This window comes from Paramisgurnus dabryanus, chromosome 22 (genome assembly GCF_030506205.2).
Source record: "Paramisgurnus dabryanus chromosome 22, PD_genome_1.1, whole genome shotgun sequence".
Taxonomy (NCBI): domain Eukaryota; kingdom Metazoa; phylum Chordata; class Actinopteri; order Cypriniformes; family Cobitidae; genus Paramisgurnus; species Paramisgurnus dabryanus.
The window spans coordinates 18014553-18036589 of NC_133358.1; the positions used below are offsets into that span (position 1 = coordinate 18014553).

Consider the following 22037-nt stretch of genomic DNA (forward strand, 5'->3'; position numbering starts at 1 on the left):
GGCAAACGATGGGTTAAAAAGAACTGCATGCCTTTCAATAGGAGTTTTATGTCAGGTTAAGCACATATGGCGCAATTCACAACAATTGGGCACTTGAGTTCAGTCAGTCAATATGTGTGTTTCCATGCATGATTTATAGAATTGTACAACCAAAAATAATGTTTGACTTTTCTTGTTATCTTCTTGTCTGAGAGCTTGTGAAGGTTTACCTCTTAAAAGGATTCTTAGATGTGGGGGATAGCCCACCGCTTATGTCAGGGTTTGGCATTTAAATGTCTCAGCAACCAAAGCTTTTTAGACCTTTTGGATTAAATCTGAACTCTGTCAAGTAAAAAATGATTCGGTTTATGAGTCCGATTTGATATGGCTTTCTCAGAGAAATCCATTTTTGGAATTAAGTCAGAAGACTTAAACGTTCTCACACTGTCATAAAAAATGGTCAATAAATGGTCCCTTGCACTCACCTTTTCAAAAAGTACCTCTTTGGACCTATAGAGTTATTACCTGGTACCAAATATATACATAGATCTGTTCCTAAATGGTACATATTAGGAGCTTTTTAAAGGGTCCTGCACAGGCCCGTAATGGCTATAGGGAGGACCGGGACAATTCCCGGTGGGCCGGTCTGTTTTTTGGCTACGGGGGCTGGTGTTGAAGGTTGCTGTCCCTAGACTGCCAGTACTTATTAAGCCCCACTCGCGTAATTTGTGGGTGATATATGATAATGATATTATTTTAATATAGTCAGTCATAAACTCATAAGCTGTAAATGAGTCCCACTCCGGCCCTGGTACTGCCCCAATGACAGCTTGGGACCATTTTTTTTCTGACAGTGCAGTTATATTTCTTTAAAATATTAATTGAAGCCTCATGTTGTGTTTTTCCTACAATTGCTTACATGTAGGTAAAATAAAAATAGGCAAATATGAGACATAGAAGTGTTGACCCACACATTACAGCTATTAAGTTTGCCTTATTTGCATACTGTAGCTCAGGTAAATATTGTAGGTCTTTATTGACTTTTGGTAGTTTGGTATGTGTGATATCTTCGCAAAATCGAATAAAACTCTAGAGGAGAGACACATGATGTTACTATGGTCTGTTTCACATGGGAAAAATCAGACAAGCAGAAGACTTTAGCACAAGTCTGTGATTTCTGTTACCTTTCTGTGTGTTGAACCAAACAGAGAAATGTCTGAAATCTCTTGAGCTATGAAGGGAAACCTATTGAGCAATAAAATGTTCTTATAGGTAGCATCACTTTAAAGAGATTATATTACATGCCGGTAAAAGAAGCAAAAGGTTCATATAATTTTAAAGATGTGCATGATTATTGTTATTTAGCTTCTGTGACTAAAGGATAGGGTGCTGTTAAAGCAAATTTAGAGATTAAGCACCCCACCCAATAACAGTATTTTCTCATCCAGCATGATCTCACAAAGTGAGAAATTATTTTGGGTTAAGTCATCATTTTGTGCTGCTGTTACACCCCAGAAGAGACAACCTGATCTGACGAATTTCCGTGGTATAGTCACGGAATATTTTGCTAATTTATCTGTCTTTGTCACCGATCTCTGCATTTTTCCGTGGCCATACCACAGACTTTCTTTTCCGTGTCATTTTCACGGATTGGTTACTCAACTTCTTTTTCCAACTTTCAAACCATTGTCGCTTCGGTTTAGGGTTAGATTTGGTGTTTGCGTTAGGATGTCACTTTAAGTATTGGTTTCTACAAGTTTTTTTTTCTTCAGATTTTTAAACCATTGTGGCCTGGCATGAGGGTTAGGCTATGTTTACACGTGGGCGGTTATTTTCATAAACGGACATTTCAACCTCTCCGGTTTCAAAAATAATCTCCACTCTGGCCGGAGTTCTTAGAAACAATCGGTTTCAGAGGCGAGTTCTCCGTTTGCGTGTAAACGAGGGGCACAAACGAAGGTAAATCTCTCAGTTAAAATAACCATGTATGTGTAAACAGAGCCTTAAGGCCGCGGTATACTTTTTTTCCGCGTCCGCGTCCGGCTCGCGCGCGCACGCGTCCGCGCAGCTTTTCGAGTATACTCCCCGCGGCTACACGCGGATGGCCGCGTTCGACACTATACGCAATACAAATGATTTCTTATTCAAATTATTAGTCTAACTGGCTGTCAGGGCAGCACTGATTTGGCGACATTTACAGTACATTAAAACATTAGGATAGGAGAAGAAAAGTAACTCATCCACCATTGCAAACACAGTTTAGAACAAACAAGAAGACAACAAAGAACAGGAATCAAACAAACATGCTCCAGAGCTTTCTGTTCTTGGAAGAAGTAAAAGTTAAAGAAGAAAAACGATAGTGTGTGTGCAAATGCTGTCTATTTCCTTTGTATAATTGTTTATAGTGGAGTGCACTGTCTAAATATTTTCACGCGCATGCGCTGTTGTACGCGGACTGTACGCGCACTGTCCGCGCGGTCTCAAATTTTGGGCTGCACGCGGACGGTCCGCGCGGCCGGCCGCGGACCCTCTTGATGACGAAAATGACGTCATGCGGACGGCGCGCATACGCGGACGTCCCTAGTATACTTTCGGCTTTAGAGTTGGGTTTGGGTAAGGACAGTGGTGTAGTGCAGGGTATACGCAGGTATACGGAGTATACCCACCTCTTTATTTGATGGCAGGGGGTATACCCACTTCTACTGGGGGCATACATTAAGAGTATACCCACTTCTACTGGGGCATAAATTAAGAGTATACCCACTTCTCCAGACACCACTACACCACTGGGTAAGGATGTCATTTTATGTAAATCTAACCCTAAACTGAAGCGACAATGGTTTGAAAATAGGAAAAAGCAGATAAGTAACCAATCCGTGACAATGACACAGAAAAGAAAGTCTGTGGTACGGCCACGGAAAAATGCGGAGATCCGTGACAATGACACGGATAAATTAGCAAAATATTCTGTGACTATACCACGGAAATTCGTGAGATCAGGTTGTCTCATCTGGGGCGAAACAGCAGCACAAAATGACGACATAACCCAACAATGATACATTTTCAGAGAAAAATGTATAAAACTGTATGTTTTGTGCCTTTACAGGTATACTTACCATAAAACAATGTTGTACCTTTTTGAGAGCATTACTGTACCTTAAGGATCTTTAAAATTTAACTGGTACAAAATTGTTCCTTAAGGTACACAATAGGTTCCTAGGGTATAATATTGCCCCCCCCCCAAATGTACAACATTTCAATGTTGTTTACCCATAAAGGTACAAAAATTAACCTTTGACGGTACCACCCCAGCTACAGAAAGGTACCATTGTGTACCTTTTTCTGTGTACTTTCATGAGGACATAAACCGTCCGTAGCAGGTGAACCTGGATCTTGGGTGTTGATATATTTTTAAAGTTTGAAGAATAAAATTATAGATGATAATGGTCAGAAATAGCTGTGCAGTGGTGACTCCAAAGGACATCAACCGTGACCTAAAGTTGTTGTTGTTTTGAGATAAAGTTTAAACCCACCTTAACAAATGCACTTTGAATGTTTAAGAGCCTGAGGGTCTTTTGTGAAAGTGCTTTCGTGACGGATCACTCCCGTGATCTTGCGTTTAGTGATTACCGGCTACACTTGACAGAGCCGCATAACTATAGTGCCAAAGCGTCCTTTCAACATCGGGAAAGCTATGTGTCAGTCTGTTAAATATCAAAGCATAGTCAGCGTTGGTTTCATCAAAGAGGCTAGAAGAGAAACAGACGGTTAAAAATAAAGCCCGGATACCTTAGGATAGTTAGGGTGTGACGGTTTGAAATTGCTGGGTTTGCTGTCCCAAATTTAAATCTGACTTTGTCTGTGGCCATCCAGCCCAAACTACTCTTTAACAGCTCCATAGCTTTTGCACTGAACATAACCCTCAATGTCAGCTTTTAAGTAGTATTGTTTTCGTAACTAGCCTGCAATTGTGGCTGCCTAACCTAAACAAGTTTAATACACTTCAAGCCAAGCCCTCCATCAATTTTGTCCAGTTGGGTTGGCTGGCAAAGCGTGGGAGAAATGAAGGTTTTGTATTCTTATTTTCTTCTCTTTTTGATGAATATCAACTTGTGCAAACAGATATGCATTTAAGAGTTTAAGATCAGCGACGGGCTGTCCGGTTGACTGATGTTGTTCATTCAGATGAGCAGTCTATTCGAATGGTATTGGGTTAACCGTTTGAGAGAGCGTTGGACCTGAAAACAGCATTAGATTTGAGATGGAAATGGTTCTGTCTGGCTGAGAAAAATATCTGTAGATGATAAGGAGGCTGTTAGCGGAAAATTTCAGTTTCGCCTTGAGAAACAGTTAATGTTTACAGACTGACATAGTGAACTGTTTTGTGTTAGTTATTTGCTCAAAGCTTCGAATCACTTCACTTTTATGCTTTTTTGATGCTCAGTCTTGCCTCTGGTGACGGTTCAGAGTTGTAAGGAAACATCAAAGTGGGATTCAATAGTGGGAAAATGGGAACACAAAGTATTAAATGGAAATGTTTGTATTTGTTGTAGTATACTGCCTGGCTCGGAAAACATTTATGACAGTATTGACTTGCATACCGGTACTCTCTAAAATACAAAACAGATTTCAGTTATCTTTTTAATCACTCCTGATTCACATTATTTGCATAGTATTCAAATGGCATGCCATCTAACCACAAACTATATATGAACTGTTTCTTAAAGTTGCTAGGATCAATCTGATTGGCTGTCTTGGATTCAGTTTTTCAGGCGTCAGGGCGGTTCTACATGTATTAGTTCACTTCGAAACAATGTGATCTTGACAAGTTTTGTTTGAAAAATTAGCTACAATAAGTGTCACCAGTGAAGAAACATTCACTGGAATTGGAAATTTGTGAGGTGATTGAAATAAAATATACAAAATATTCAAAATTGTGTTTTCTGTGATAAAGTAGCAGGATGTCCTTGAGCACACTATGTTCTGTGTTGTTCTTAGGGTTACACTATTATAGGAAACCAGGAATAGTTGTCACATTTCAGTGATTGTCACCCACGTGAAAAACATGAAAACACGGCTTAAATCTTTTTTGTTGTTGTTGTTTTACTATTTTCCGCATAATAATGTAAAGAACATTATGTGAAAATATAGCCTTCTTATCTTTAATATTGACTGAGTAAGACCATGTCAAAGATTGAAATAAATATAAAATCAAATCTTTGATGACTTAAAGGTGCAGTGTGTAAATTTTAAAAGTTTTATTTTGACAGCAATGCAATAAAATATAAATAACTATGGTGTAAAAATACCTTATATAATGAACTTTATTGTTTTTATCACCTTAGAATAAGCTGTTTTTATCTACATACACTGTGGGTCCCCTTACATAGAAGCCGCCATTTTGCACCATTATGTTTCTACAGTAGCCTTAAAGGACAAACTGTTATACAGAGGCTTTTGCCTCTACATTGTCTCAGACGATGACATGTTTTTCTGTGACAGCTACCGAAGCTTCTCTATGTGCTCCGAAAGGGAGGGGTGCATTTCGCAAATGTACCACTAGATGCCGCCAGAATCTACACACTGCGCCTTTAAAGAGCACCAATTATCTGATTCACAATTTTACATTTCCTTTGGTGTGTAAGTGTGTATTAGTACATGTTAACGATATGCAAAAGGTACAAACCCTAAAGTAAACAATGGCGCAAATTATCGTCTCCAACGTAAATCTCTTTTCTTGGACTACAACAAAAACACGGATTGTAGGCAACAGTTTACTTCCTGGAATTGGTGATGTAGACAAGAACGACATTATCATAATTCCTCCCGCTTCGGACTCACAGCCTATAAGTTAACTCCTGTTTGCATTGCATTGTGAGCGAATCTTTCAAACATGGTAAGGAGCGTCACATTTCCGGCCGATGTCAGGGGTAATTCAGGCCAATCACGACGTACAGATTAGCTGGCCAATCAGGGACACAGCGCTTTTCAAATTCAATGAGTTTTGTACAAAATCTGTGCATTTCAGTAACCGTACATTCACACGGGGCGTAAGCGTTAACGCTTAATGGAAGGCTTGTCTGAAGCGTGGCCAACAGCCAATCACTGTGGCCGCAACACAAGCTCCGGTCTTCCATAAACGTAATTGGATGGCTCTGCCTAGGTTATTTGCATAAGGCGATATGATTGGCTGACGCACGCGTTGCCGCTTGAAAAGTTGAGAAATGTTCAACTTCTGCCGCGAGCAACGGAATTCAGTTCGCCAACGCTTGACGTCACCCATTAAAAGTGAATGGGAAGCATCAACGTTTACGCCCCGTGTGAATGCGGCGTAAGAGAGTAAAATCTGGAGCTACAGAAATGTACAGTATGTGGACAATAATGTGTTTTAACCATAAACAATGCGAACACATTGTATTATACCAAATACACAAAATAACGTTGTTTTTTAGCAATGAAATGGGTGCACTTTAATGTCATAAATGATTCGCTTATAAGATTTCAGTGTGGATTTCACAAAAAAGTTCACTATTATAATCGGTTATAGTTAATTTTATTGTGTCCAGTGATTTTATATATTTAAATACTGAGTGATATTAATTATCACATTGCACCAGACAAAAACAGGAGCCACTGGTTTTTATAAGACAAAACATGCAGCAAGTGCCACGTAAGAATGAACTTCACTTTTATAATCACTTTAAAAATCTATCTGAATTTATTATAGTAAAAGTGAGGTGACCATGTTTTTTGACCTATTACCATTTGAATAACCATAGTTTTACTAAAGATACCATGGTTATTATGGTGAGACCATAGTGAATTTTTGAATATGGTTTAAATACAAAAGACTGTGATAACTAGTCAAACCAAAGTTCAGTTTTGTATGGATTGCACATATCAAGTCTTCTTAAGTAATATCTGAAAGGTAAACTTTGTGAAATGCCAGCTGTTCCCAGGCTGTGTTGAACTTTATTTTAACTCCTTCCATTCTTTAACATCACACAGTTTGCATTCACAACATTTTCTAAAAAATTTTTTTTTGATTAACTCCCTTTTCAACACTGAAACCCTTTTTTTCTCTGTTAGTTTAAAAAATGTCACCAAACATTTTCTGGGTATCATGATCATACCTCAGCCATATATATAGATATATTAATATATGTGTATACTGTAGTAACAACATAAACAAACGGCTTTCGTAAGGGCAACAACACAGATGCACCCAATGAAACTGTTTATATGTAGGTGCATATGTATATATGATTGGGGGTGGGCTCAGGTAGGTTTATTTTATATTCTGTGTAAAATTATAGTAAATGTACATATATATATATATACATTAACTGTATGATTTATGTGACAACTTTTACACATAGCCGGGTATTTAGAGAAACAAATATTTCCCCGTCTCCGTTTTCAATAATAACAACCCGCATAAATACGCCGTTGAGTGTCATTATAACTATGCCAAACCTATGGGCGGCAGTGTAGTGATAGGAATACAGCCATGCAAGCCAATCAAAATCCTCAGAATCGACACCAACGAATAACACGAGAGACTTCCTGTTCCTTTCATAGGGCGCTCACATGACGTTAAGCATTTTCTGGCGCATAATGTGACGTTTCAGAACCTAAAACCTCGTTTCTCCCAGCTGACATGTCAACATATATCCGGGGTTATCAGACATCTCCGCTTTGGCCGGAGGTTTTAGAAATAATCTTTTTCTGTGAAAAAAAACGGGGTTTTCATGATAATGAGAGCCCAAACTGCAGGTATATATATGCGTCTTTCCTTTGTGTAAACGGGGCATAAGCCTATTCTCCCCTATAGTATGTACAGCGTATAAAAAAAGCAAACCTGTGGTTGGTCATGCTGGTAGTATGGCCCCTTTCTGTCTGAATCGATGGTTCATGGCAAAAATAGGCGATGTGAAACATGCTTTTAGACCAAAGTCTGGCTACATGAGTACATTCTTAGTAATAAGTAACTTGTCTGGATGTCCACTGTAAAAAATTTGTTTTTTGGCAAATAGACATATATTTATGTAACAAATTAAGTTGTTTTTCTAAGTTATATCAACGTATCACAGGTCAAAACTTTTTGCTGAATTTTTTTTACAGTAGTGGTACAAGCCACATCAACCAGTGTGATAATGAAAATCCTAACACTGCTGGGCCAATTGAGATATTTTTGCAGTTGGAGAACAATGATTCAGACAGCACAACCGAGCCTTATTCAGTCCTCCAGAGCTTATATAAACATGTCCTTTAATTATGCATTATGTGTATTAATGCCTGGAGTCTTCCTGAACCAGACAACCTGTGCTTTTTGTTCTCTGGACTTGACCAGATGTTGCTAATGCTTTCTCAGTCCACTTGCCTCAAGGGTTTTGGTGGAAATATCCATATTAGTGGAGACATCAAGAACAGCAGAGTTAAAAGCAGAGACTGGAAGGACTGAAATTGATCTACAGGAAACAAAAACGCTCTCTGTGACTGTCTGCGCTGGTTTGTGTTTCTTTCCTGTCAATCTCTGGTAAACCTACCTTCCTCATCTCGTACCGTTATTGGTTTTTCTCTGGATGAAGTCTGGGGTTTTACAGCATGTGTCTTATCTGGTATGAAAGAGGAAGATGTATCCTCAGTATGAGGTTTTGAAAGCTGTCTGTGCAAACTTGGAAGGATTTGACACAAGCAGATAAAATACATGGGCTGTAGTACCATACAGTTTCATTTCAAGTGTATTAGATGAGCTCTTATACGACAGCTGTATTGCTAAATGACCTTAACATTGTTTTGTTGACCGGCCTTTAAAGCGTTTTGAAATATCTCGTCCTGTTTTCTTTTTAGCTATGACCATATTTTCTGGTTTGTATATGCATCCCGACATAAGCAGAATTATTTATACGGTATATTGCTATAGAGCGCAGTTCAACGCTGAATGTTTTTTCAATATTTTACTAATGTAAAGACTGCAGTGGGAGAATGTAATATGGGATGGATCTGATGTTATTGCCGAAATAATTAGATCATATTGACCAATGTACTCGCCCATTACTTTTCCTATATTAGGAGAGGACAGTTTAACAGGCTGAGGCAGGAAGAAGCCACTCAGTCTGCACTGTATGCATTGAGAGAGAGAGAAATTGGGTGGCAATGGGTTTCTGCATGTAGCCTGTAGTACTGTTAAAATGCTTCATCACTGTCATATACATCATTATTTCCTCTTTGACAGACACCGAACCATAGCAGCAATATTTCATTTAGTCATATGTGCAACTATGATTAAATGAAAACTCCCGGCTTGTGTCCTCTGTTTGTATGAAACACTAATGACCAGACACTCTGTTGTTCTTGTGATAATTGGTTAAGCTTGGGGGGGGGGTATATCCTTAATTTGGTAGATATGAATTTCAGGAAATCACTAAATGCAAGCCAGATTCGAAAATGCGTGGTCCACGTGAGCACAACAACTCAATGTGTTAGGCCAGCTTATATTTCCTGAGGCCTGTTAGACAACAGCTGACTCTCATGAGACCAGAAACATATCAGTTAACACAAAACAATGCTAAGAGATACGTGTTTAGAGCTCTAGCTACGATACAAAATGTTTTATGGATAACTACTATTTAATTTTAAAAAAGGGTCCCTATTTACTTACTGTACTCTAGCTGTTGTTTCAACCTTACATGCTTTTTTAACTGTGCTTGTTAAAATAACAGCATATAGGTTTGGATCAACTATATAAAGGCACATTTTTCTTTTCTTTTTTCAAAATAGTATATTAAAGGGACATTCCACTTAAAAAAAATATGCACATTTTCCAGCTCCCCTAGAGTGAAACATTTGATTCTTACTGTTTTGGAATCCATAAAGATGATCTCCGGGTCTGGCGCTAGCACTTTTAGCATAGCTTAGCACAATCCATTAAATCTGTTTAGACCATTAGCATCACGGTAAAAAATAACCAAAGAGTTTCGATATTTTTCCTATTTAAAACTTGACTCTTCTGTAGTTACATCGTGTACCAAGACTGACGGAAAATTAAAAGTTGCGATTTTCTAGGCAGATATGGCTAGGAACTATACTCTCAAACTGGAGTAATAATCAAGGACTTTGCTGCTGTAACATGGCTGCAGCAGGCGTAGTGATATTACGCAGTGCCTGAAAATAGTCCCATTGGTTACTTTCAACTTTTAACTTTAGTTTGTAAATATTCAGACAGTACATGACTAAATGTACTTTTTGGTAAACAAGAAGGTTGTATTTATTAACATTAGTAAATACATTAACTAACATAAATTAACAATGGCCGAAAAAGTTTTTTAGTTTTTATTAATCTTTTTTTATATATTAGTTAAAGCTAACACAATTTTTCATGTTGGTGCATGATGTTAACAGTTAATCTAGGGCTGTCAAGCGATGCATTGGGATTAATCGCATACAAAATAAAAGTTTGTGTTGACTTAATTTATAGGACGGTATGAAAATTTCATATCATGATTATAGTGACCAGTTATCACGGTTTCAATATTATCATGGTTTTGTTAAAATGAGATGGAAATGTTCAAAAAGAACTGATACATACACTGAAAACATTTGAGCAAGTTTTTTTTTTGAAAATCACAATTTAATATTTCATGTCCCTGAAATGATTTCTGTGATAAAAAAAACATTATATGTTTATATATTAGGGGTCTCAAAAGATTAATCGTGATTAATCGAATACAAAATAAATGTTTGTGTTTGCATAATATATTTGCCCTTGTATTGTGTGTAATTATTATGTATCTAGGAACACACACATACATTTAAGAAATTTAAGAAACATGCTATTTATGTATATATTTTAAAATTTATAGATAAAATAAAATAAATCAAAATCTAAATAAATATATACAGTATATATAAATGTAAATGTTTCTCAAATACATACATGCATGTGTGTGTATTTATATATACAAAATAATTACACACAGTGCACACACATATATTATGCCAAAAAAATGTATTTTGTATGCAATTAATTGCGATTTATTATATGTCGCCTCAAGCGTGTCTTTGCCCAAGTTAAAAATATTCAACTCGAGCGAAAAATTCGTATGAAACGACGTTAAATCACGCAAGTAATCTAGAGCGAGGAATGCGATGCTCCGCGTTTGGTGTGTACGTAGCATTAGGCCACCATCACCAGCTTTGTTGTTTTAGCAAAGTTTTAATGTCCATCCATATTTATTTTTCAATGACGCGAATGGGTGGCACGTTTTTCCCGAAAACACGTGCTATTCGCCTCAAACTTGTCTTCGCCCAAGTTGAAAATATTCAACTCGAGCGAAAAAATTCGCATGAAACGAAGTTAAATCCCGCGAGTAATCTAGAGCGAGGAATGCGATGCTCCGCGTTTGGTGTGTACGTAGCATTAGGCCACCATCACCAGCTTTGTTGTTTTAGCAAAGTTTTAATGTCCATCCATATTTATTTTTGAATGACGCGAATGGGTGGCACGTTTTCTCCGAAAACACGCGCTATTCACCTCAAACGCGTCTTCGCCCAAGTTGAAAATATTCAACTCGAGCGAAAAATCCGCATGAAACGAAGTTAAATCCCGCGAGTAATCTAGAGCGAGGAACGCAATGCCCCGTGTTTGGTGTGTACGTAGCATTAGGCCACCATCACCAGCTTTGTTGTTTTAGCAAAGTTTTAATGTCCAGCCATATTTATTATTCATTTTTTTCACAAACAGAAAATACAGGAAATATGTACACAAAATTAAGAACAAAACAATTTTAGAACTAAAAGTCTTCTTCAGGCATCAGTCAGTATTTAGTGTGACCTCGCTTGGCACAAAATCCATTTTTTGAGGAGACTGAAGTCCTGAAGTCATTCGATTAGAATTAGAAATTAGGATTTAATTTCATTTAGGTTTAAGAGATCCTGCAGTTTCCTGCTATTGCTCAAGTGGAAGTGGAGTTTACCCTAAATATTTGACACGTCAGCTTATACTTTTATACTGTTTTTAATACTACATACACATTTCCTGTTTTTGTCTGGTTGTATTCTAATAAAGAGACTGATAATTAATTATGTATGATCACTATACAATTGCAAAAACAACAAATCTAATGGTAGCATGATGGCCTAAGGACTTTTGCAGAGTACTGTATACATGATTTTTTCATTTATACATTATAATTGCATAATAAATGCAAAAAAAAAATTGTGATTAATCACTTGACAGCCCTAGTTACAAATTTTAATTTACAAAATCTATTAGTAAGTTCTGAAATAATCATAAACTAAGATGTATAAATGCTGCAGAAGTATTGTTCAGTGTTAGTTTGTTAACTAATGCATTATCTAATGTTAACAAGTACAACCTTATTGTAAAGTGATACCAGTCATTTTTGGAAATTTGATATTTATTTTGCATTAATATTTGCATGGGGGTTTACAGGTGTAGAAAGACAGTAAGTGGGTTTTGACTCTATTCCATGCCCGCCATGTGCTAACAAAACGCTACACATAAATTCAGCGAGACTAATGCATGATCCGGCCTACAGACGTGCATCTCCAAAAGCATCAGCACCATCAGGCAATTCAAACCAGCGCTGTCATTTACTGAAAGTCCCTGTGGTATCTGCTGATGAGGGCAACTTAGGCGTAATCGAGTTCTGTACCGGCCTTTTAGACCCTGACTCAATTCTATCTCTCATACTGTTGAGTGGCTATCCTAAGAAAGAACAAGATAGAGAGATATTGCGATTGACAGGCTCTAGTAAACCAGTGATACAGGTGCTTGGCATGAACATGGTGAGATCGTGCTTAAAAATCCATCAGGTAGACCTGCAATCAGATGCTGAAGAGTTCATGCGCATCAGGCCATTATAAACTTAATCTATAACCACAATTTAAGTATCTCATGAGAGCAAAGCTTCACTGGAGTTTTACTACATGTGAATGCAGTGTGAAGGGCGCTTGCGGTATGCTCTCTGATGGTGTATGCCATTTCAGAAGTGCAAGAGGACCGCATCTGTGCTGATTCATGGAAGAAAGGTCAAAGATGAGAAAATGTGAAGACCTCAACAGCTGCATTTTCTTTATCGGGCTACACGCTGCGCTTGACACTCATTTACTCATGTCTTATTCTGTATGGTGACCCCTCTCGCCCTTCACTCCTTTCATAACATGAAAAAAAATTCTGGGTGGAAACAATAATAAAAACCTCTTGCTTACCTCAATAACGATATGTTATCAATGTACATGCATACTATAGGACATAAGCAATTACTGAAGTCACATGACAGACATGGGTATGGTATTTGGAGCTAAGATTTCCAATTGCATTTATATTTGTCTGGTATGTGGCTGTGTGATCTCTTTTAATAGCTTGTTGACTTATATGCATGTCACTCTTTTCATGTGAATGAATATCAATCATTTTACACATACTTGCTCATTTTGTATCTTTTCAAGCATAACATAACACGTAATACTGCTGTATAATGAATTTACTCTTAAAAAATTATGCTGGGATATTTCAACCCAAGGTTGGGTCAAATATTTACAAACCCAATTGTTGGGTTAAAATCTATATTTTGTGTATATATTTTGTTAGTATTGTATTAATTGCCTTGCCCTTACTCTATGCCGTCTTTGTCAATACTCGTAAAAGCTGCTTAACAGTCTTTCTTTCAGGGTTCCCGCGGGGTCTTAAAAAGCCTTAAAAGCATTGAATTTATGAATTTGGAAATAATACCTTAAAAAGACTTAAAAAAGTCTTAAATTTTGATGTCTGGGTCTTAAAAATTGTGCTGTATGTAACTTCTCCATATTGTATTTTTCCTTAAAAGTTTCTTTGTCAACCACATTTTGATTAAATCAGGGATGCAAACACATCGCTTTTCAGCGCCTGCGCCCTTTTTATTATTAATGGCATTTTGGTTGCGAGCACATCGTGTCTCTCCCGATGAGTCTGCTGTACGTTCACATGCTCTCTGTTTCTCGATGAATTGGGTGCGACATGAAGCGAGTTCAGCGTAACATGTTTCTGAACTTGAGCAGAGTTGTATGCATAGAGGTTTTCACGGAGGACCGGGTCCGATTAACATTATGTGTAAAACCCGAGTCGATAGGAAAACGGCCGTGATCAGAGTCAGTCAGCGCTAATGTTCACGTGCAGTTTCAAGCTGCGTGCCTCCGTTTCTATTGCGATAACAACTGGCTTGGTTTGAAAGTCACGACCACGAGCTGCACTTTCTTTCTCCGTCCCTTTGTTTAATAATATTCTTATTAATGAACCATCTTTTTATATCTAAAAAGTTTGCTCAAAGATCACAAAGATGGTAGCAAAAAAGCAATGTGAATGTTAATTAAGCCCATTGCACGAGCAAAGCTCAAGCTGACTCTAGATATAAAAAACGCAAAGCTCTAATATAAAGTCACCAGTCACTGGGACAGCAAGTAGACTTTTGAATCTAAAATAATAAGTGGATTAAGCTCTTTTAATCTGCAAGAGAGGAATTAATACAGAATCAGAATCAGAATGAGTTTTATTTGCCAGGTGTGCACAAGCACACAAGGAATTTGTTGTGGTTTTCAGGAGCTCTTGGTACATAAAAGAGGCACTTTTACTGCTTCTGCTCTATCTAAAAAAGGAAAGAAAACTACATAAACCATAACACACCGATTACATTTATAATCTCTAGACCTGCACTTTCTATCATTAATATACTATACATATTATTGTATTCAAAAGAGCTTGATAAAAGGGGTCATCTACACAAGTATTGCTTCATATGTCAGTGCAAAAACAGTAAAGTGTTTTGTGATGCTTTGACAAACATTGTCAGCTTTGTTCATTTATGGTTGGATTTATGAAATATAATGTGAAATTAATATAAATGAATGCAGCCAGATGGAAGGCCCTGGATATGTTGCAGGAGGTGGCCAGGAAGAAGAGGAAGAAGGAGTAAAGCAAGAAGAAGTGCTAGATAGTTCAATAAGAGTTTTGGTTTAACATAAAAAATGAAATTGAATATTCCAAATTAATGTCGGCGTCTTTTGATTTTCGAATTTCATTTTTCTCTATATACCTAGGTTGGTAGGGATGGCAGGGGTCTGTGGCAATGTAGCCTAAGTATCTGGATATTTGCCTGGGTGTGAGGGCTTAGATTACCTTTCTCTTTTTTGAACATACATGTGTTTGCATCTCTGTTTGTTTAATAAAGTAGTATAAATAAAGAGTGGCGGATCCAATAATTGAGAACGCAACACAGTCCCGGGTCACAGTACAAAATACTGCGAACACGTGATACCTTCAGTAAATGAAGATCACCACAATCATAGACTGCAACACAACACAGCAACAGGCAAAGGAGAAGCGGGAAAAATCAAAGAAAATCTCAGAAATTCCTTAACAACTTAACATTGTTTGGCAAACTTTCTTGTGGCCTACTGAAAAAAAATTTTCACACTTGCTTGGCTTATAATCTTTTTACCCATTTCACATCGGAAAAATAAATGAACACAAGTTTAAGTATTTTAGTTTTTCTTTGCTGGTAGGGACGTGAAATGGGTATTAATTTTTTATATAAATGGTCTTAAAAAGGTCTTAAAAAGACTTGAATTTAACTTGAAGAAACCTGTAGGAACCCTGTTCTTTGTTTTTGTGTTTTGTCAAAAGATTAATCGGGATTAATCGCCAGAGATGGGGGACTCGAGTCATATGACTTGACTCGAGTCAGACTTAAGTCGCAAATTTGAGACTTGAGACTTGCTTGACAAATATTAAAAAAAGACTCGACTTGACTTTGACTTGACATTCATGACTCGAGACTTGACTCGGACTTGAGTTAAATGACTCGAAATAACTTGTTTTTTTACCGAAAAAATCTGTTTTGAATGCACGCAAGAGCGTAATCTAACCACGTGACGCAGCAGGCAAGCAGAGGGAGAGCGCGCAATATATCCGATACAACCAGCACCACATCGAATTTCATTCGACACTACAAATCACACAAAACACTGTAAGTAACAAAGTCTGTTCAATTGTTTTCAGCTAACGTCTTAGCCATGTTAAAAGTCGATAAAAATAATCCAATAATCCAAGGCACTCAAATGTTATTGAGAAAAAAATGTATGTATTCTACCGGTAGGTATGATAAGCTGGTAGAAATGTGTCAACCAGCAGAGATTTTGGACTATAGTCTCTATCGAGATTAAGCGCCTACGTCACTTGCTGTGCGCATGCATTAAAACTTAACATTTGTTCACATATTTAAGCACCGCACGCTGTTTCTGTGTGAAAGGAGCGTGCAAGTCGCGCATCCGCTGCTCATTAAGCTCGTGAGTATTTTTTGCCGCTTATTGGCCCTATATACACATATGCATCAAAATTCCCACCTTTGCAAGTATCCTCATAAATATGGCCATTTAGGTCTTAAGAGAAAGTAAACCGCTAAAAGAGAAAATGCATGTGTAACAGTAGCTGTGTCCCAATTCAAGGGCTGCGACCTTCTAAGCATTAGACCTTGAAAGTTGAGCACTCTGTCTTTCAAGGTGGCAGCCTGAGAAGTTCGCGAAGAGATAATGGACACTGTCTAACCTTCGGAGGACCCATAATTGGCGTCACCTGCTGCACGTGCCCAACGCGCCTGTCAGCAGGACACAGCGGAGACGTTTCTGACTTATTCAAATAAATATGGAATCAGAAAAATATCAATTTATTTAAAAAAATATATGACACTTTGATGTAGATTTAACTATTTAACAGTATATCAAATTAATCAACCTTAGAAATATACGCAACATAAACAGAATAATATTAACATAAAACATAACTTATAGTACTAAAACAGTGACAAGAAAAAAAATTTTTCTGATAAATTGACACTTTTATTTAATAAAGGTTTTTATTGCTTATTTTAGAATATTCAGCCATTATACAGTCGTTGCAGGCGTGCACCTTTTAATATTTTTTTGTTGCAAATAAAACTCTCATAGTCCATAATTACTGTAGATTTAACTTTGTTTAATATATACATGTAGTTAAATCATCAAACATCTGTATGACTTGTCAGTGACTTGCTTGACTCAAGCTACAACTTGACTTGAATTGCTTGACATAAAGCAGTGACTTGACTTGACTTGACTCGACTCTCACAAAAAATGACTCGGACTTGCTTGAGACTTGAAGGTTAAGACTTGAGACTTACTTGTGACTTGCACATGTGTGACTTACTCCCACCTCTGTTAATCGCATACAAAATAAAAGTTTGTGTTTGCATAATATATTTGCGTGTGTATTGTGTGTAATTATTATGTGTACATATAAACACACACATACATTTAAGACATTTAAGAAACATGTTATTTATGTATATATTTTTTAATTTATATATATAAAATAAAATATATAAAAATCTAAATAAATAAATATAAAATAATGTTTCTTAATTACATACATGCATGTGTGTGTATTAGTATATACAAAATAATTAAACACAGTGCACACAAACTTTTATTTTGTATGCGATTAATCGCGATTAATCTTTTGACAGCCCTAAACCCATATCTGTGTCAAATATGAATATTCTCTGTCTAGGTCACTTTTTCCCAACACTTTTTTTTGGGTTGGTCCATATTTTACCCAATCATAGGTTGAAATTACCCAGCATTTTTGGTTTTGAAGTTAAATACAGTGCCACCACTGAAATCTACAAACCTTGTCATACTCATTCAGTCATTCTCTCTCACTTTCTCTCCCCTTGTAGTGTCCAGTGACAGATACCCAGTGCCCTATGCCCCTACAGTATTGAGCAGAGTCCCGGACCCCCATGGCTCCCCCTGCAGAGGGAACACCCCTGGCCCGCTGCCTCGTCCTGGTCCACAGCCTTCTGCTGCTGTTCCCCAGAGGAGTGCCCTGCCGGGGGGCCACACGGGCCCCTGAGTCCCCCTGCCACAAAGCGGAACACCCACTCATCTCACACACAGGTCAGCATCTCTCTCTCTCTCTCTCTCTCTCTCTTATGCAAATTTGTTAGCACAGACCAAACTGCCCAAGAGCTTTAAGTCAGCAACGCCAGCTTTTAAACTGGGTAACGCACATCATGTAATTGATATTTGTCTGACACTGTGTGAATAGGCCATTATAGTTTTTTGAATGACAACAGCTATATATTTCTGCTGAATATTGTTTTTGGCACAAAATCAAAGAGGTGCAATTGCACTGATAAACTCAGTCACCTTCCCCGTAGCTTAAATGACGAAACTCCCTTGCCTGGAGAATGTGCATTGTAATCGATGTAAATTTAGGAGGCGGATTTCAATAAGCAATTGTGCAGCTGTATGTCAAAGCCAAAGGGGTTCTGTCAGGGCTAATGGAGTGGAATGGCAAGGTAATTGTTTTTGCCAAGTGATCAAGTTCGACTGTAACTAAACTCAAGGAGAATTAAGCTGTCCATAATCGTGGTCCAGTGAATAGTAACACGGACTTGTAGCTAATTAAGTCATTGATTTTTAAAATGGAGTGACAGAGTCCATGTTCATGTGCCAAACACAGGTCTATGCTTTGAAACAGGAGGTACACAAAAAAAAATGCTGGGTTATATTCAACCCACCATTAGGGGCAAAAAGGGACAACCCTAGCCCATTGGGTTGTAATTGAACTTATTCTGGGTTGTTTTAACATAATGTTGGGTCAAATATAAACATTTTCCGGGTTAATTTAACCCAATAACTAGGCTTGTCCCTTTTTGAACCAATTCTGGGTTTTAAATAACAGTCAAGCTACACATTTTATCAGTATGTATTTTCATTGGAAACAAACCCATGAGCATTGTTCTTCTAATGCATGCTTTAGCCATTGAGCTACATGAACACTATAAATGCATTTAAGCATATTTACACTTTTAGGATTTTGTGTCCTCTTTAGGGAGGACACACCACTAGACAGCCATGTTTGCAAAGCCTCCAAGCAGTTATCTTAGTCATGCAAGACTAAAGTCCTATCTACTTGAATGGGGAATATACAGATATCATTATTAAATGTACCTAAGCTTTTTTTTTCTTAAGCTCAAATGGGGGGGGCTGATTTTTCGACATTGTTTAAGCTATTTCGCATGTGCACTGGTTTGCCCGTCCCCCTGGGGATTGTCAGTCTTTATTGATTGATGATTGGTTCTTTTAACTGGAAGGCGGGACTTCCATCACCAGAATGGCCATATTGAGTGTTGCATTTTCCCCTATTCATCATAGTAATAGCGGTGATAAATCTTATTATATCCAATAATCTTTGTTAAAACAAGAAACATTATTGACATGGGACAATTCAAATCCACTAAGTTGACAAGTCTTTAACAATCTTATTATTTATTCTTGTAAGAAAACTTTGTAGAGTTTGCAAAATTGTAAATGTAGCCTTATTGTACTGTGTTTATTGTTGGCTCATAAGGTAAAAGGCAAAATGTTTTAACACAAACCTTTTAATTAGCACCACATTTATCATATATTTACACTACCCAGTGAGGGTAGTGTTAATGGTATGCATGCAGTGACTTGAAGGTCTGCCACACATAGACAAACACTCACACCTTCTGATATCTTTTCTTTACAAACCTATGCAGCTCATTGGGTACGATATTAAAGGAAAATATTTTACTATGTTCTTACCTCAACTTAGATGAATTAATACATACCTATCTTTTTTCAATGCATGAATTATTAATCTTTGTAAAGTGCTTCTTAAATGTGTTAGCATTTAGCCTAGCCCCATTCATTCCTATGGCTCCAAACTAGTGCTGGGCAAAGATTAATCGCGATTAATCGCATACAAAATAAAAGTGATTTTTGGCATAATATATGAGTATGTGCTGTGTGTAATTATTATGTATAAATAAATACACACACATTCATGTATGTATTAAAGAAACATTTACATGTTTATATATATTTATTGATATTTTTATATATTCTATATTAAAAATAAATTTAAAAAAATTATATAAGTAAAACAATTCTGAAATGAATATATGAATGTGTGTGTGTGGTTAAATATACACAATAATTAGACACAGTACACACACATATATTATGCAAAAAATCACTTTTATTTTGTATGCGATTAATCGCGATTAATCTTTGCCCAGCACTACTCCAAACAAAAGTTTTATTTTGTGCCACCATACTTACTCGTGTAACTACTCATATAATGGTCTTTAAAAAGCGAAAACATGAAAGTGTTTGGTGGCTTCTAAATTTATCCCTGTTTGGAGCCATAGTAATGTATGGGGCTAGGCTAAATGCTAACACATTCACAACGCACTGTACAAAGATTAAAAGTGCACGCATTGAAAAATGATAGTTATGTATTAATTCATCTAAGATCATGTAAGAACATAGTAAAATATTGAAAAAATGTGGTGTGTTCCTTTAAAAATGCTATTTATACCTGCACACATCAGCACTGTGATCAGTTGATTTGATGCACGCCTATTTGGGTTTTCTTGTATGCATTGGTTAAACTACTCTGTTAAGACATGTAAAATAAATTTTAAATTCCTACTGCCTTCATGTCCCCACTTTTCATCTGGAGTTGAGATAATGCTATGTATGTGTAAGACATTGATGTCCATTGCAAAGCCCAACCATAAGGACAAACAGTCTTCATATAGTACAGTTACTTTTTATACAGCTGTTGCCACTGGGACATTTTCATACATTCCACAAGTTTTTTTTTTATTTGTTTTATTGTCTGAAAATGTATTTATAGTTTATAGTTATTTGTATTAATAGTGTATTAACAATACAAACTCAATGGAAGAGCATTTTTAAAAGAAAAAAATTGGCAGTGTCTGCCATCATCATCTTGGCAGCGGGTCACCGCTCGTCACTCACACATGCTGACCTAGCTCGACTTTAGTGACAGCAGAAGCAGTTTACCTGTCACTCAAGTGGCCAGGCCACGCCCCTAATTATGCACAACTTTAAGGCTTAATATGATTTAAACGGATGAGTTAAAAAAATATTCACCCCTCCCACAGTTGAACCCAATTACAGATAAACGAAATTTCATTTTGGATTATAGTTTCTTCCAAATGCATGAAGTAAATACTTGCCTGTCGCAAACACATCGAAAGGGTTTATGACAAAAGAGACGCTCACGTTTACAAAATACTTGCAAGACACTAACTTAACACTACTAAACTCTGATAACACATGAGATCTGGCAAACGTAAGCGTCTCTTTTATCATAAACCCTTTCGAAGCGTCTGCAGCATGCTGGTATTTTGACATGATGATCGTGTGATGCACATAGGTTAACATGATGCGGCAAACGCATATTTTGACATGACAAGCCACACACATGACGGGCTAAATACATGTTGTGACAAGCTTCTCATCGTGCGCCCTCGAAAAAAGAAATCCCTGGGCGCCACTGAAGCACCAATGCATTAGGTTCTGTCATCTGGTCTGAAACTCTCAAACTAACGCACAGAATGCAATTATCAAATCTTGTTACAAAATCACTCCAGTTCACCATTCAGGATTTCCTGAACCTTTTTAAACCTAAAATTAATACAGTACTGCCTTAATAAATACCCTTGCACAATCTGCTCACTGAATTTTTTACTTTGCGCCACAGCTTCCTCTGTAATTATAGCCGACTACACAGTTAGTGTCGAGTTTATCCTGACAAAGGCTAGGAGTGATTGAGGGTCCAGCTTTTTTATCTAAACCTTTCAGACCACCTAGCAAGCCAAGTGGACCGGATTGAAGGATGAGAGAATCATTTTGCTCTTTAAATGTACTGAATTAAGCCTGCAGTCTGCATAGTTGAGAATGTTCCTAGCAGAGCCTGAAAAAATCAATAAAAAGGTCGAGGCGCAGAGATGCGTGTGTTGATCCTGACCAAAAGAGACATTGGCAGTGAGACAAAGGTTTCCTAAATGGAACACCTCGAGAGTTGTGCTGACATATTTCTCCATGGACCACATAATCCTTGTCTATATGGGATCAAAACGTGGGAAGGGCACAATTGACGGCCGGCTTTCTGCTGC

The 22037-nt window shown here is 37.3% G+C and overlaps 1 protein-coding gene across 2 annotated transcripts in view; it reads left to right on the plus strand.

Moving 5' to 3' along the window:
- Positions 1-22037, plus strand: part of sema5a (sema domain, seven thrombospondin repeats (type 1 and type 1-like), transmembrane domain (TM) and short cytoplasmic domain, (semaphorin) 5A) — a 205846-nt gene that overhangs the window by 68448 nt on the left and 115361 nt on the right. For both annotated transcript variants that reach the window (XM_073813106.1, XM_073813107.1), the window contains exon 2: positions 17754-17973. In XM_073813106.1, coding sequence (XP_073669207.1) covers positions 17817-17973 — 157 coding nt within the window. In that variant the 5' untranslated portion in view covers positions 17754-17816. The remainder of the gene's footprint in view (positions 1-17753; positions 17974-22037) is intronic.